Below are 12,164 nucleotides of genomic sequence, written 5' to 3'. Positions count from 1 at the left end.
ACAGCCCCAGGGTGAACACTCGCGGGAGACGGCGGGAAGAAATTTGACTCCGGCATGCCGAGCGGAGACCTCAACCCCGCTCGTGCATCGGAGTTTTTCACACCCAAACAGATTCCATGTACAAACCTGAGAAGACAAATTGGACTCTGTCAAAGAAGAACCACTGATTCCACCGACTCTTTCGCTGGTTAGGATCCTAGCTGTGTGGGTTTCGAGCGGGTTCCTAGATCTCGTTTTCAAGGACAGGGAAGTACGAGAAAAGTGGGAAGCACTTGGAGCTACGAATAGGCACTGCTCCCAGCGCATGTGAATTTGAATCGAGGCTTGAGGCTTTTGTCTGTGGCGACCGCATGTTCTTTTTTGTTACCGCCGTGTGCGTTGTCCCCTCCGACACACTGCGGCGTTGTTGCACGACTGGTAACCGCATCCGCGGTCCGGCCAGTAAGGGTGCTTCTACCAGTCGTGAAAGGGTCGCCGCTTTTTTTGTCACTTTTGATTCCTTTAGAGCCTCCGTCCCTTCTGTGAGAAGGCTTGGCCTGCCTCCATATGGCCTTGACCTCCAGCGTATCAAGGGTAACGTCGCCTGTGCCTATTACGCACTTCGCGTTCCCTTTTCACGTCTCCCGCTTGGGAACTCCCTCAATCTTGTCGTTTTATTTCTTGGCCTTCGGACTTCGGATGTTAGCATTTCTTCTTTTTTTGTCTGTCTAAGCTCTCGGGAACTGTCGGCGGCTCGTGTGTGCGACTATGTTCTTCCCGCCAGTCGGGTGTGCGCTTATGCATCTTCTGTTCCAGCCACTCCTGGTATCAGATTAGCTGCTTTTTCGCGTCGTTGTCGCATGAACGGGATCTCCAGGCTTGATGTCCAAGTGATTGCTTACAGAAAACTCGTGTAGCGGAGTTCTCAATCATGGCCGACGAGGACGAAGAGGAGCCTCCGGAAGGAAATCAGGGCAGGTCCTTACCGCGTTCTTTGTCTTCCTCTCACCCAAATTCAGCAGGCAATTCGCATCCCTTTGCCAGGAGTTTACAAGTTCCGCCGTTTGAAACCGAAGAGGGCTCTCTTTGTGGGATCAGTGACATGCCAGTGGCTGTCGCACCATCATCAGGTGTCTCTACGGATAGCTCGAAGACGACGTGTTGCTCTCTCCAGGTGCCAGCACTGAAATTTCGTGAAAATACTGAGTCACATCATTGCTCTGACCCGTCTTGTCCCGCTAGTATAAATGAGCAAGCTCGGTTGCCATGTAAGGCAGCTGAGAATTCTTGGGCTGTTCCTCGTCCTTGCGGGGTGGCGGTTGGCCCCTCATCATCCTGTCCCAGCAATTCGTCTGTCTCATTCGTCCGAACTTTTGGAAACCAGGAGGGGCAAGCTTTCTTTCGTCCCATCGGAAGTCATTCGACATCTGTTGAATCTTCATCTCGTCGGTCAGTGCCGCGTCATGGTATTCCCAAGCAGAATCTTTGTTGCTCACGGACTGCCCTTGATGGCAGCTTAACCTCCACTTTAATTACCCCGTCATTACGAGTTTCATCTGCAGGGGAAGTCGTGAATCCGTTCTCACCTGCGTCTTGTAAAGGTTCTTCACCGACACCGAACGCGCCATCGACGGCCTCAGATTCGCTTTCACTTCCTCCTCGCCTCCCTCACATCCGTCCAGACGTCGGAACGGTTTTTACTTCTACGTCATATGGTGCGGATACATCTATTAGGTTGCCCGTGACCCCGCTCTCGTGTCCTGGGTCTCAACGTCAAGCAGTAGCCTCATGTCACACCTCTCCAGTTAGTCGTGAAGTGTCTTCTTCCATTACTTTTGATCAAAAGACAGTCGTTTCTTCTCTCGAATCAAACTGTGGAGACGTTCCATCCAAAAATCGGATGTGTCTGCCTACATCTTCATGTGGTGGTGTTGGACGTTCATTCTCCTCGTCTTCGCCGTCATTCTCAGGGCCGTACACTTCTCGGTCACGTCATAGAGGCGGAGAGATTTCTTCTACCGCATGCTTTGCATGTGGGTGTTACAATGAAGTATGTTGTTCTGATGGAGATAAGGGGGACGGAAGTGCCCCTTCGATTCCGTCTTGTCTTTCTCGGATCGTAGTCCACATTGATGCAGACTGTTTTTACGCACAAGTCGAGGAGTTGCTTGATCCTTTAATATCAGGGAAACCGGTGGCTGTTCGACAGAAACAGCTTATTGTAACGGCTAATCTAGTAGCGAGGCGAAAACCATGGGGAGTGAAGAAGGGAATTTATTTGCCAGAGGCTATGAGAAAGTGTCCAGTGTTGATCGTAAAGAATGGTGAAAATCTTGACAAGTATAGGAGGATATCAGATCAAATCCTTTCTGGACTGAAACAGAAGAGATTCCTCACTTCTTATCTCAGATCCAATTTCTCTGTCTCTTCAATGTTGCCCGTTTCTTCAGTATCGGAGCCATCTTCTTCATGCTTGAGTGTCGTACCAGAGCCTTCTTCGTCTCTGTCTCAGAGTCCCCCACTACTTATATCTTCTTCTTCACCAAGGACACTGAAGTCTCCACGTTCCTCTTCCAGGTCATCTCTCTCCTCTTCTCATATGACCCCCGTTGGCTGCTCTACCCCTCCGTCTTCTCGTCCCTACTGCTCCGTTTCCTCACCCGCTGTTCTCGCATCACAGGCGTCTGATGTGGTTGTAGAGGCAATGAAAAGCCATGAGATTCTAGTTAGGCGTCTGGGACTGGACGACTTTTTTATCGATGTAACGTCTCTCGTAAAGGCAGGAGCGGAGGCGCTCCAACGGTTTCTTTCTCCGTCTCACTTTTCACAGGAGGGTAGGGCGCGCGTTGCATTGATGGGAGCAACAGACAGCAATGAGCAGGCTACAGAAGGCAAAGGAATGCCACGTGGTACTCGTCACGCGTCTTCAGAAGACATAAGAGCAGCCAAAGTAGATCCTCCGGCACCAGGAGATTCCTGTACCATCGCTACTGAGAAGGAAGGCGCTTGGAAAGCGGGCGGCTGGCCTCCCTTTTCTAGCATAGATGCAGTCAAACACGACGGATGGGGACAGGCCACGGTGGCCGGACTTGGTTGTAGAAGCCACGCATCTCCTTCGGATTCGGCCGGTGTGATTTGCCCGTGGGGTAATGAGATACAGAAGAACACATCCCTCGGAGAATCTACGTTTTTTCCTACGGGAAGCATTCATGAATTCTTCTCGCCAGATCCCCGAGGTGCGCGGAAACCACCTGGGCAAAGTGAGCCCACTTCTGCTCAGTCTCCACAATTCACAGTTTCGGCCCGTCCTTCTTTTGCGTCTGAACAATGCAAAAGCATGGAGACGTTTTCAGACCGACAAAATGCCAGCTGGCAGGGGTGGTGCGTTTCCTTCGCTCCGTACGTTTACCCAGAGAAAGCTGACGACCCCGACAATGGCGAGAAGGATTCACGCAGCGGTGCGAGTCGTCGACCGCAGCCTATGTGTCACCGGTGCATTGCAGTGTGGTGGCCGGCTTTGAAGGGCCAAGGCGAAGTTGACCAACAGGGTGAAGCAGATAGTAAAGGCTCCGAGTGTGAGGAGAGTCAAATAGAGCATCGCACAGCATGTCGCGGGACACAAGGAGCCGTTCTGAAAGGAGGAAAGATCAGCCGGAACTCATATCGGGACGTTTACTCTCACACAGCCTGTACATGTTTGTTGCCTCTCGCCGTCGCAACGCATCTCGCCTCGGCAATGCGCAGTTTCATCAAAAAACACATTGGCCTCACAACGACAGCCGGTGAGCTTCCTTTCTGCGGCAAAGCTATAGGTTGTGGTGGGCAGCGGCTCTTCACATGCTTGCTGTGTATAAAGGGCTGGGGGGGGTAAGTTGCAGCTGCTTACGGATGCGGTCAGTCGGGTGCAGCATAATTTTTGTATGTATTGATGTGTAAGAAGACGGACATACTGGTAGTGGTACGTACCTGCCTCATTCGCAATGTGTCTTGACGACTAAATCTTCTCCGGATGTACCTGTGGCGTTTCTCTTTCCACTTGCCGAGTTTGACTTCACTTTGCAGTTTATACGTCTACGCATGTGCTGCACGAAGCGAGATGAACAAAGCCCTCTCATAACTCAAGGAATGAGATGTAGACCCTTCTATTTCTGTTTTTTCATGTTTTGCGCCCCTCTTCGCACTTGTCTTTTCCTGTATGCCTCCACTTCCGTATGTCTCCCTTTCTTGCACCGTCTCTTCGGGGGTTCTCCGTTTCAGGCGTCAGTACCAACATGTCTCTCGCGAAGCTCGTCGGGGCGCATAACAAGCCGAGCAGACAGACCGTTCTTCTCCCTCAGCACCGGAAGGCGTTTCTTTCCCCACTGCCTTTGCAGAAGCTTCCCGGAGTCGGTAGGTTTTTTCTACGTAAACAACGAAGGAAATTATAGCGATTATTGTCTGCTTGCTTGCGATGAAGCGTGCCATTCGTATTACTTAACTGACAGTAGTGAGCGCTGGCGCGGCGCATGCGCCTAGAGCCCTTGTATCCTATGTGTTGGTCTGCACACACATGCGCTGAGGCTGTGTGAAGGCGTGGGAATGCACGAATCAACGGTACGCAGTGACAAGAGATAGCTTGGTCCTTCAAAACGTGAGTGCAGCCTAAAGCACGGCATTCCTATATTCGGTTTACTCGAAAGCTGGAGTGACGACGTTTTGCAACACTCGATTGAAGTCGGCAGCTATTGAAAGTAGCGCATACGTTTCCCATTTGCGGTCGGTGTGTTTGCAGGTTACGCCTTGCTGCGTATAATGTATCGGGCGGGGATCCGGACATGTCGCGACCTCCTCGCGTTTCCTCCCAGAGAACTGCAAAGCCTTCTTGTGTCGCACAATTACCGTTATGCCTCTTCTGTGACATCTTTGAATGAAGTTTCGAAAGGGCAGATCACTCTCGATTTTTACGGAAAGAAACAGATATCCGCATTGGAAAAGAGAGACCAGCAGAAAAAAAAAACCAGCGCTCTACACAGGAAGGACGAGGAAAATTTGTCGCGTGGGGCACTACCTGCCGCTCAAGCTCCATTGGTGTCTTCTCAGTTGTGCGGACCCGCTACGGCGTTGAGGTTACTGTGCTCGGGTGACGAAAATGAGCCAGTCGTCCCTACTGTCGCTCCGAAGAGTTTAAGCGCAGAGGACTCTTACGTACATCGGGGTGTCCGTACACCTGAGCGATTTGTGTGTCAGGTTCACCGGCTGTTAGAAAGAGTACTGAACAGGCACTCACAGCATCTGGATATGTACGGAGAGCAAGCCACGGTCTTCAGATTGACGATTCGGTAAGAAAAGAAAGATAACAAGTATCGTCTTTAATTAGTAGGGAGGGGATATATCGCTGCGCACTTCTTCTTACGACCTAAAAACCTGCTATTTCTCGCACCTTGGAATCACTGTGGTAATGCGAGCGCTGTACCTTGTGCTTTGAGCTGAAGAAGGGGGTAGAGAGTGCGACTTTATCAAGAATAGCTGGTGTAGCTCATAGTCAAGCACGTGGCGCTTCAGTCAGGTAGGAATGCATTGGGTTGAGAAGGCCAAGTCGACAAGACGACTCGATTATCAGTTTCCGGACTCCCTGCATGATTTTGTCGCCTCTTTGGTCTACAACAGCAGAGTTCAGCTCATCTTATGTGCACTGCTGATGCAGGAGTCGAACTCTTGGTTCGGCAGCATTTGTGCCTTCAGTTTTGTGGATCCACCCAAGTGACGCTGAGTTAGTTTCCTTTTACTATCCTCCTCTGCTCTACGGTGGGCGCTTTTTGTGTTAACCGATCTGGAGTGTTCTGCAGAGCCTGCTGGTAGTTGCCCGTACAGCTCGTATATGAAGTGTCGCGGTACTGTTTCCGTCGTACCCTGTCAGACCCCAGGGTGGATATAGAGCCAGATATAGGTTTCAGCAGCTCGTGCGGCTCTCCTGTGTATGCAGCCAGAAGGATTGCAACTCTGAGGGACGGCAGCTGACTCTCCCTCCTGGATTTTGGTCTACTTGCATTCATCATGGCATGCATGATACGACTTCCGTGCCGACAGAATCCTTGACAAATCCTTCGTCTTCTTCGTCCGCTGACAACTCATCTTCGTCTGCGTCTCCGTCCTTCTCCTGTCCTTCACTTGCTGAGTGTCGGGCCGACGCAGAGTCCGTCCTCTCTGAGTGGGCATTCTCATGCACGGTCCACGGTCCTCTGCTTGCTGCAGTCCAAGCAGAGCTGCCCCCGGAGGTCACTGCACTTTTACGGAAACACTGCATTCAGTGGATAAGGGGCAGGACTCAGACTTCTGGAGTTATTCATTTGCGGGCCGGCAGTTCTTCGAGATTGGAGACGGATTTGATTCATCCACTCGCCAATGAAAGACACGACAATCGACAGCAAGGCCCAGTCACATGGGGAAGGCCGTCAAAGGGGGGTCGCGTGTCAGACGATAGGGGCCTATGTTTTGGCGACGCAATTTCGAAACCGCTTGATACTTCTTTTGTCCGACAGGACGGTAGATACGTTACTCGGACGCTAGAAGCAGTCGATATGGTAGGGGGGCAGGAGAGTTCAGCAGTTGGTGGAACTCTTCAGGAACTTGAAAACCAGCGGAAACAAGGGGCTGAGCAACGTGCCGAGATATCGGACAGCCAGAATCGAGAAGACAATCAAGAAAGGAAATGGTCTCAGCAGGGGTCTTCTTCACTCACGTCCTTTCTGCTTGGTCAACGAAAGGGTACAGTTGGAGAGGCGGGTGTGGGGTGTGTGCCATCCTTACTGATTCACTACAGCGTTCTTCTCTTCTCGCGCATGGCCGTACTTGGGCCCTTAGACGTCTCCTTGGACGGCGTTGCATCGGTTGATGAGGTTGGAGAGATGGAAACTTGCTTGCACTCGTGTGGGAACGCATCGTTGCTTCGTGAAAAGCCAGGGGGAGTCAGGTATTTCTTCGACTTGCACAAGATCTCGGTGGGGTTCACAGGGTTCAAGAAGGTAGATGGAGACTCATCATCTATTGCAGATAACAGCCATGCAGGAGGCTCAGCTACACCAGAGATGTCTGGCAGTGCCACCCTAGATGCTCTGTGGGGAGCTGCAGCCGCCCGGAGAAGAGGAGGGAAGGTCAAGAAGGAAAAGCTGCAAGGGGAGACTACAGAGGGACTGACGACTAGGAAAGACGAAAAGGATTCGGATGCGAAGCAAGAACGAGGCCCAGTGGAGGATGATAAGAAGTTGTCTGAGCTTGAATGCATTAGTATCTTTGACAGTTCGGAGGAAGATGACACAACAAAAGGTACTTTCTGTAGCCTACGGGGTGCTGTGCCCGAGTACAAAGAAGTATGCTTAGCGTGATAGACAGGTGTAGGACATAGAGAGTTCTACGGTGACTTATCTTGTTATTGCGCACAGCGCAGCGACCCTACGTTTTTTCCCTTGGCGGCGAGCTCTATCAGATGATGAGCGTAGGGTGGATTGTCTGCCTTGTGTGTGGCTCCTTTGGTTTCGCAGATGGAGAACAAGAAGACAATGAACTCCGTCATTCGTCAGTGTATGGAGATACAGACGACTGTGACGAACTGGAAAGGGCTGATGGAGGAGACAGAGCATGTCAATCTGTTACGTCTCATCTGCCCGGAGACATGAGCACCCACAAGAAGGAGGACAACCGTTTCCGCCCGTCGGTGGAAGGAGGGGAGTGGGAGAAACCGGAAGGCGGACCGAGTACTCGACAGCGAGTTGGTGACGCTTTTAAAGAGGGCAAGACAGCGGGACAAGACGAAAGAGAGAGTGACGGTTATGACGAGAAAGATGATGAGGGTCGCGAATCAGATCTTTCGTCATGTGAAGATTCGGTCGCCTCCGGATGTACGCTCCGGATCTCTGGCGATACCAGCGAGGCAGATGTCAGCGAATGTGAAGTAGATGGCAGGTGTATAGAAAAGGGAGGAAGGGCAGGCGAGGCAAATCTGGCAGACGTCAGTCCTGAAGGGGCCCGTGAACGCAAGCACGTCTGCTCGAAAGATGAACGGTCAGATATGCCAGAGAATAGAGGCAAGGCAAGTAACGAAGAGCTGCTGATGATGAAGCAGTGGCAGGCGGCCGTGAAGAAGGAAACAGAGCAACTTCCATCTGCGACTCAAATTCTGTCGCGCGCTGCTAGGGAGAGATTGCCGAACGACGGAGCGGGCATTTTTCGTTGTACGCAGGAAAGCTTGGAAGTTCACCATTCTTCGTCAAGCTGTTCGGGAGAGCAAGCAAAGCGAAGTGAAAGGTTGGTTGAAAGTCAGGGTCGCTCTTCCCGAAATGAAGAAGGACCAAGTGTAGCACAGACAGGTCAAAGTTCTCAGGAGAGTGACGATGTCGCAATCATGACAGAAGTGCGCGAAGTAAACGCAAGAGGCAAAGCTGAAGAACAATGCAATAAGGAGGCCGTGGTGATTTTGTCGCAGGAAGCTCGTGTCTCTTCAAATGAGGAAGAAGTAGATTCAACACGCATTGGGGTTCCTCTAGGGCAGGCAGCATACGACCAACCCGTAGGGCTTTGTGAAGTAGATTCTGAGTGGCTGAAGAGTCTTCCTGTCACTCTCCAGGAGGAGGTTCTTGATCATCTTCGGGAGCAGGAAGAATATATATCTCCCTGTGCGACGGGGAACGGCCATTTCCTCTCTGATACATCAGCTTCTTGCTTAGCTAACTGCACTTCGGATGTGCTGACAGAGACCTCCAAAAGGCAGAAGGTGAAGTGGTCGAGGACGAGCGAGGCTCAGTCACAGCGACGATGCGATTTTGGACGCGGAAGAGATGATGGAGAAGTAAAAAAGATCAAGCGGGATTCAAACGTACCTGTTGTTCCTGACAAGAAGAAGCAGCGAGGAGGTGGCGGCACACCCAAACAAATTTCTAAACCTCGCCTGACTTTAGAAAAGTTTTTTCGTTAGTTCTCCAGGTATAGTAGAGGAGAGGCTAACTGCCTTCTGATGGCTTGTGACTGCCTGGGACACGCCCGAGCCGGGGACGTCTTGAAATTTGCTGTATGCACTTGCCACTCGTGTCAAGGAACAGCGTTTTATGCTTTCTACGGACTTTTCGATTCATCAAGGTGTCGCTACGGCACGATACTTAACCTGTCCGGTCTCAGTCGTGGGCACCTTCTCTTGTATTAAGGTCGTCAGATCTCTTTCCGGTTGATCAGACATATGTATGCGTCTACACGGAAATTGACTAGAGGTCTCGAGCTAGCGCATTAGTCGTGTGTGTCTGCATGTGGGATGTCTGTTCGCATACAGAGTCTACGTCCCTGTACTCATGTCTGCGGGCCTGTGTGGGCACCCTGCCAAGCTTGATGATGGGTAGGGTACTATCGCAGGGGGCGTAGTGCATGCGGTTTGGAGAGATTTTCAGTTGTATCCTTGGTTCTTTAGACTTTATTGTTGAGGAAGTTTGGAATGGTTCCTTGTTGCACGCAGCACTTGAACTGGAATGTATTTGAAATGAACTTGTCAGATCGTCTTCAGAGAGAGAGACGGGCCCTGGTACTGAATCTGCGGTACTGTGGGACGATTTGCTCACCCCCATCTAGTCCCTTTTGTCCGAAATCTGACAGCCGCGTTAGATTCTGTCTTTTTTGGCCGGTGGGTATCCCCGGAAGCATTCCACTGGTTCACGGACTTTGTTGCTAGGGGTGTGTCCGCGTCAGACTCCTTTCTCTCCACGGCCAGGCACTACGCTACATGTATATAACCTGCCTTCGTGATGGGGTCGTTGAAAGGAAGTTAGATCGTACCTGCGGCTTGCGGGAAATAAATGAAGTTCCTTTTCTGGCATTGGCTTCCTTACATAGTGCGGCTATCGTTCGGTCTTCGTGAACATTCAGCTGTCTTCGAGTGTAAGCACGCCTAAACAGCGCGGTCCTTCTCAGCAGCGTTCACGCTCCCGGGTGATCCGACGCAGCGCACTCCCCAACCAAGGCAGTTTTCCTGTTTACACCTTGAAGGGTTCGCTCCCTCAGACGCAGGTACTCAGAACTGCTTCCTTGCCGCCCGAAGTGTGGTGTGCTAATGAAGTCATACGTTGTGAGAAGCCCTGTATTCATCCACTAGTATGGTGCCAGAGCAGCACGTGAGGCGCGGCGCGGTATCCCCGGAGAGTATCTGTTGTTATGAGTCAAAGAGTGCATTTGTTAACAAAGGTACTTGCAGCGAACCCCGTTGCAACCAGATTGCAACCTCACCTCCCCCCCCACGGGGTGAAAAGGCGGTCCCGCATGCGGCAGGTCTCCTCAGTACGAGAAAGAAACAAAGAATAGAGGTCACCACGAGATTGAGGCAGGTTTCAGAGGCGGAAGAGTGGAAAACGAAGCAGAAGACACTGCGGGAGCAGACACATGATAAAAACTGTACGTAGCATCAGCATAGGTACACACAGGCATCACCATATTAAGGACGCACAGACATGTACGCAAGAAGGTTGTATGGTTGTTGGTACGTCCTCAAAACATACGTCGCGTGTGTGTCTCGACGACCCTGAGAGAAACCACCTCCCACAGACACAAATATACGGCAGCGCGCGGTCTCACGACAGCGTGCTCCACGGCCACCCCTTGAACAGTCCCCTCGAGTAGGTGGTACCTCCAACACAGAAGAAACGGCGCATCGTTCAGTTGAATAGATAGGCATACATATGCGAACGACGCGTACACACATCGAAGGGTCAGTGACCTTGGCTCTCATCGGGAACCATTACTTAGGTTGCCTTTTTTCTTCGAATACAATCAAACAAACCACTTCCTCTCTTTCCCAGAGAAGAAGATAAAGACCAAAAACCCGCAACAACAGATGAAACTGCTTGTGGTAAGCCGAGGAAGGAGAAACACACAGAGCTTTTTATTGAAAAGCACAGGGATACTAGTTATTACTAGGTACAGCTCAGACAGCGTGTAGATGCACCATCCCTATACCTTCTCTTACCCCCACCCATCAAGCTTGATTCCACATGCAGCACATTCACTCATCCCTTGGCTATCTGTATGGCGGTACCCTTGACCGACCGACCGCTATCTAGATCAACAGACAGCCGCCCCGGCAGGCGAGTATCACTTTATTAGACCGGAGTCAGACGCTTGCTACTTTTGAATGAGTTCAACGGAATACATGTCCACGCGTCCACAGATAGTTCCCTAGAACGTGTACCTACACCCTCTCTTGAGGAATGCAACACTACAATCTCCTATCCCTCCATAACCCCTTCTTGTTCCTCTCGCGCAGGTACTTCTTCAGTCGAAATATCCTGTGTAGCAGGAGGCAGTCGCATCTCATTTTCTCCATCTGCTTGAGACAACGCCGCAGACGCTGCCACTTCTTCTTCACGACGTCTTCGAAGCTCGGGAGGAGTACCTGGCAAGGTATTACTGAGAGCTTCGACGGAGGACTTCAGCTTCTCTGCGGCGGCAGTCTCTGCGTTGACGGCGTTTTCAGAAGAATCTTTATCATCTGAGAAACAAAGAAAAAAAAAGAACGACTCTTGCCTTTCTCTTCCGAGAAGAGAAACCGACTGACAACTTCGGCCATCGAAAACGCACGGACGTGAAGAACCGGGCTGTTCCTTTCGTATGCTACAGTGACACGTCCGTAGACAGAAGTACCGCATGCATACACAAACTCGCACGGCTCTCTTCACACACCTGCTTTCACAGAATTATGACATGCCACATATCCAGTCTCTAGCGAAAAGTCGAACCACAAAGGAGAATACTGAGACAAACTGGGGACATATGGATACTTAAAACAGTCAAGCTACGGAACACAGTAGGGGCCAAGAAGAGAAGCGGAAGACAAAGCGGCCCGATCTCTTCGCGTCTCTAAGACGTCCGTGCTGAAGGGCGATCAGCGCCTCACCTGGAGTCCACGTCTTGTTCATGTAGAAGCCGTGCTCTCCCAGAGTACCAAGGAAATCCTGAAAGGAAGAAGAAACAGTAGAAAAACTGCATACACCCGGCAACTCCCGGCAAGTGCGGATCACCACAAGAGTTATGCTTGGAAATCTTGTATGAAGGCCCTATGACAGGAAACAACGCGGACAGATTCTTTCTCTGCATGCAGCAACCATCCACATATGAGTAGTCTCTGCTCAAATAGAATGCATTCAACGAAGAGTAACAGAAAGTCACAACATACGCAC

At 51.1% G+C, this 12,164-nt stretch overlaps 2 protein-coding genes across 2 annotated transcripts; one reads left to right on the top strand and one right to left on the bottom strand.

The window, feature by feature from the left end:
• Window positions 1-49: 49 nt before the first annotated feature.
• CSUI_003134 (uncharacterized protein) lies at window positions 50-9,359 on the top strand. The gene is made up of 5 exons (XM_068063332.1): window positions 50-3,761; window positions 4,237-4,368; window positions 4,751-5,297; window positions 5,942-7,281; window positions 7,497-9,359. The coding sequence occupies exons 1-5, from the start codon at window positions 911-913 to the stop codon at window positions 8,924-8,926; spliced, it is 6,300 nt and encodes a 2,099-aa protein (XP_067924689.1). The 5' UTR covers window positions 50-910; the 3' UTR covers window positions 8,927-9,359.
• Window positions 9,360-10,382: 1,023 nt separating this feature from the next.
• CSUI_003133 (uncharacterized protein) lies at window positions 10,383-12,153 on the bottom strand. Its single transcript, XM_068063331.1, has 2 exons — window positions 11,882-12,153; window positions 10,383-11,476 (listed from the first exon to the last, which is right to left on the bottom strand). Exon 2 carries the CDS (start codon window positions 10,715-10,717, stop codon window positions 10,424-10,426), a length of 294 nt encoding a protein of 97 aa, XP_067924688.1. The 5' UTR covers window positions 10,718-11,476; window positions 11,882-12,153; the 3' UTR covers window positions 10,383-10,423.
• Window positions 12,154-12,164: the final 11 nt, after the last annotated feature.

Source organism: Cystoisospora suis (genome assembly GCF_002600585.1).
Source record: "Cystoisospora suis strain Wien I chromosome Unknown contig_1357, whole genome shotgun sequence".
In the NCBI taxonomy this organism is placed as follows: Eukaryota; Apicomplexa; class Conoidasida; order Eucoccidiorida; family Sarcocystidae; genus Cystoisospora; species Cystoisospora suis.
This window is presented reverse-complemented; position numbering and strand designations above follow the sequence as displayed.

What these genes read in the sequence shown, in the direction of transcription:
- CSUI_003133 (XM_068063331.1), bottom strand. Translation starts at nt 10,717, where the DNA reads ATGAGAGCCAAGGTCACTGACCCTTCGATGTGTGTACGCGTCGTTCGC.
- CSUI_003134 (XM_068063332.1), top strand. Translation starts at nt 911, where the DNA reads ATGGCCGACGAGGACGAAGAGGAGCCTCCGGAAGGAAATCAGGGCAGG. An exon ending in TGGCCTCACAACGACAGCCG is followed by an intron (nt 3,762 to 4,236) that starts GTGAGCTTCCTT and finishes TCTCCGTTTCAG; the next exon opens with GCGTCAGTACCAACATGTCT. An exon ending in GTCTTCAGATTGACGATTCG is followed by an intron (nt 5,298 to 5,941) that starts GTAAGAAAAGAA and finishes CTGTGTATGCAG; the next exon opens with CCAGAAGGATTGCAACTCTG.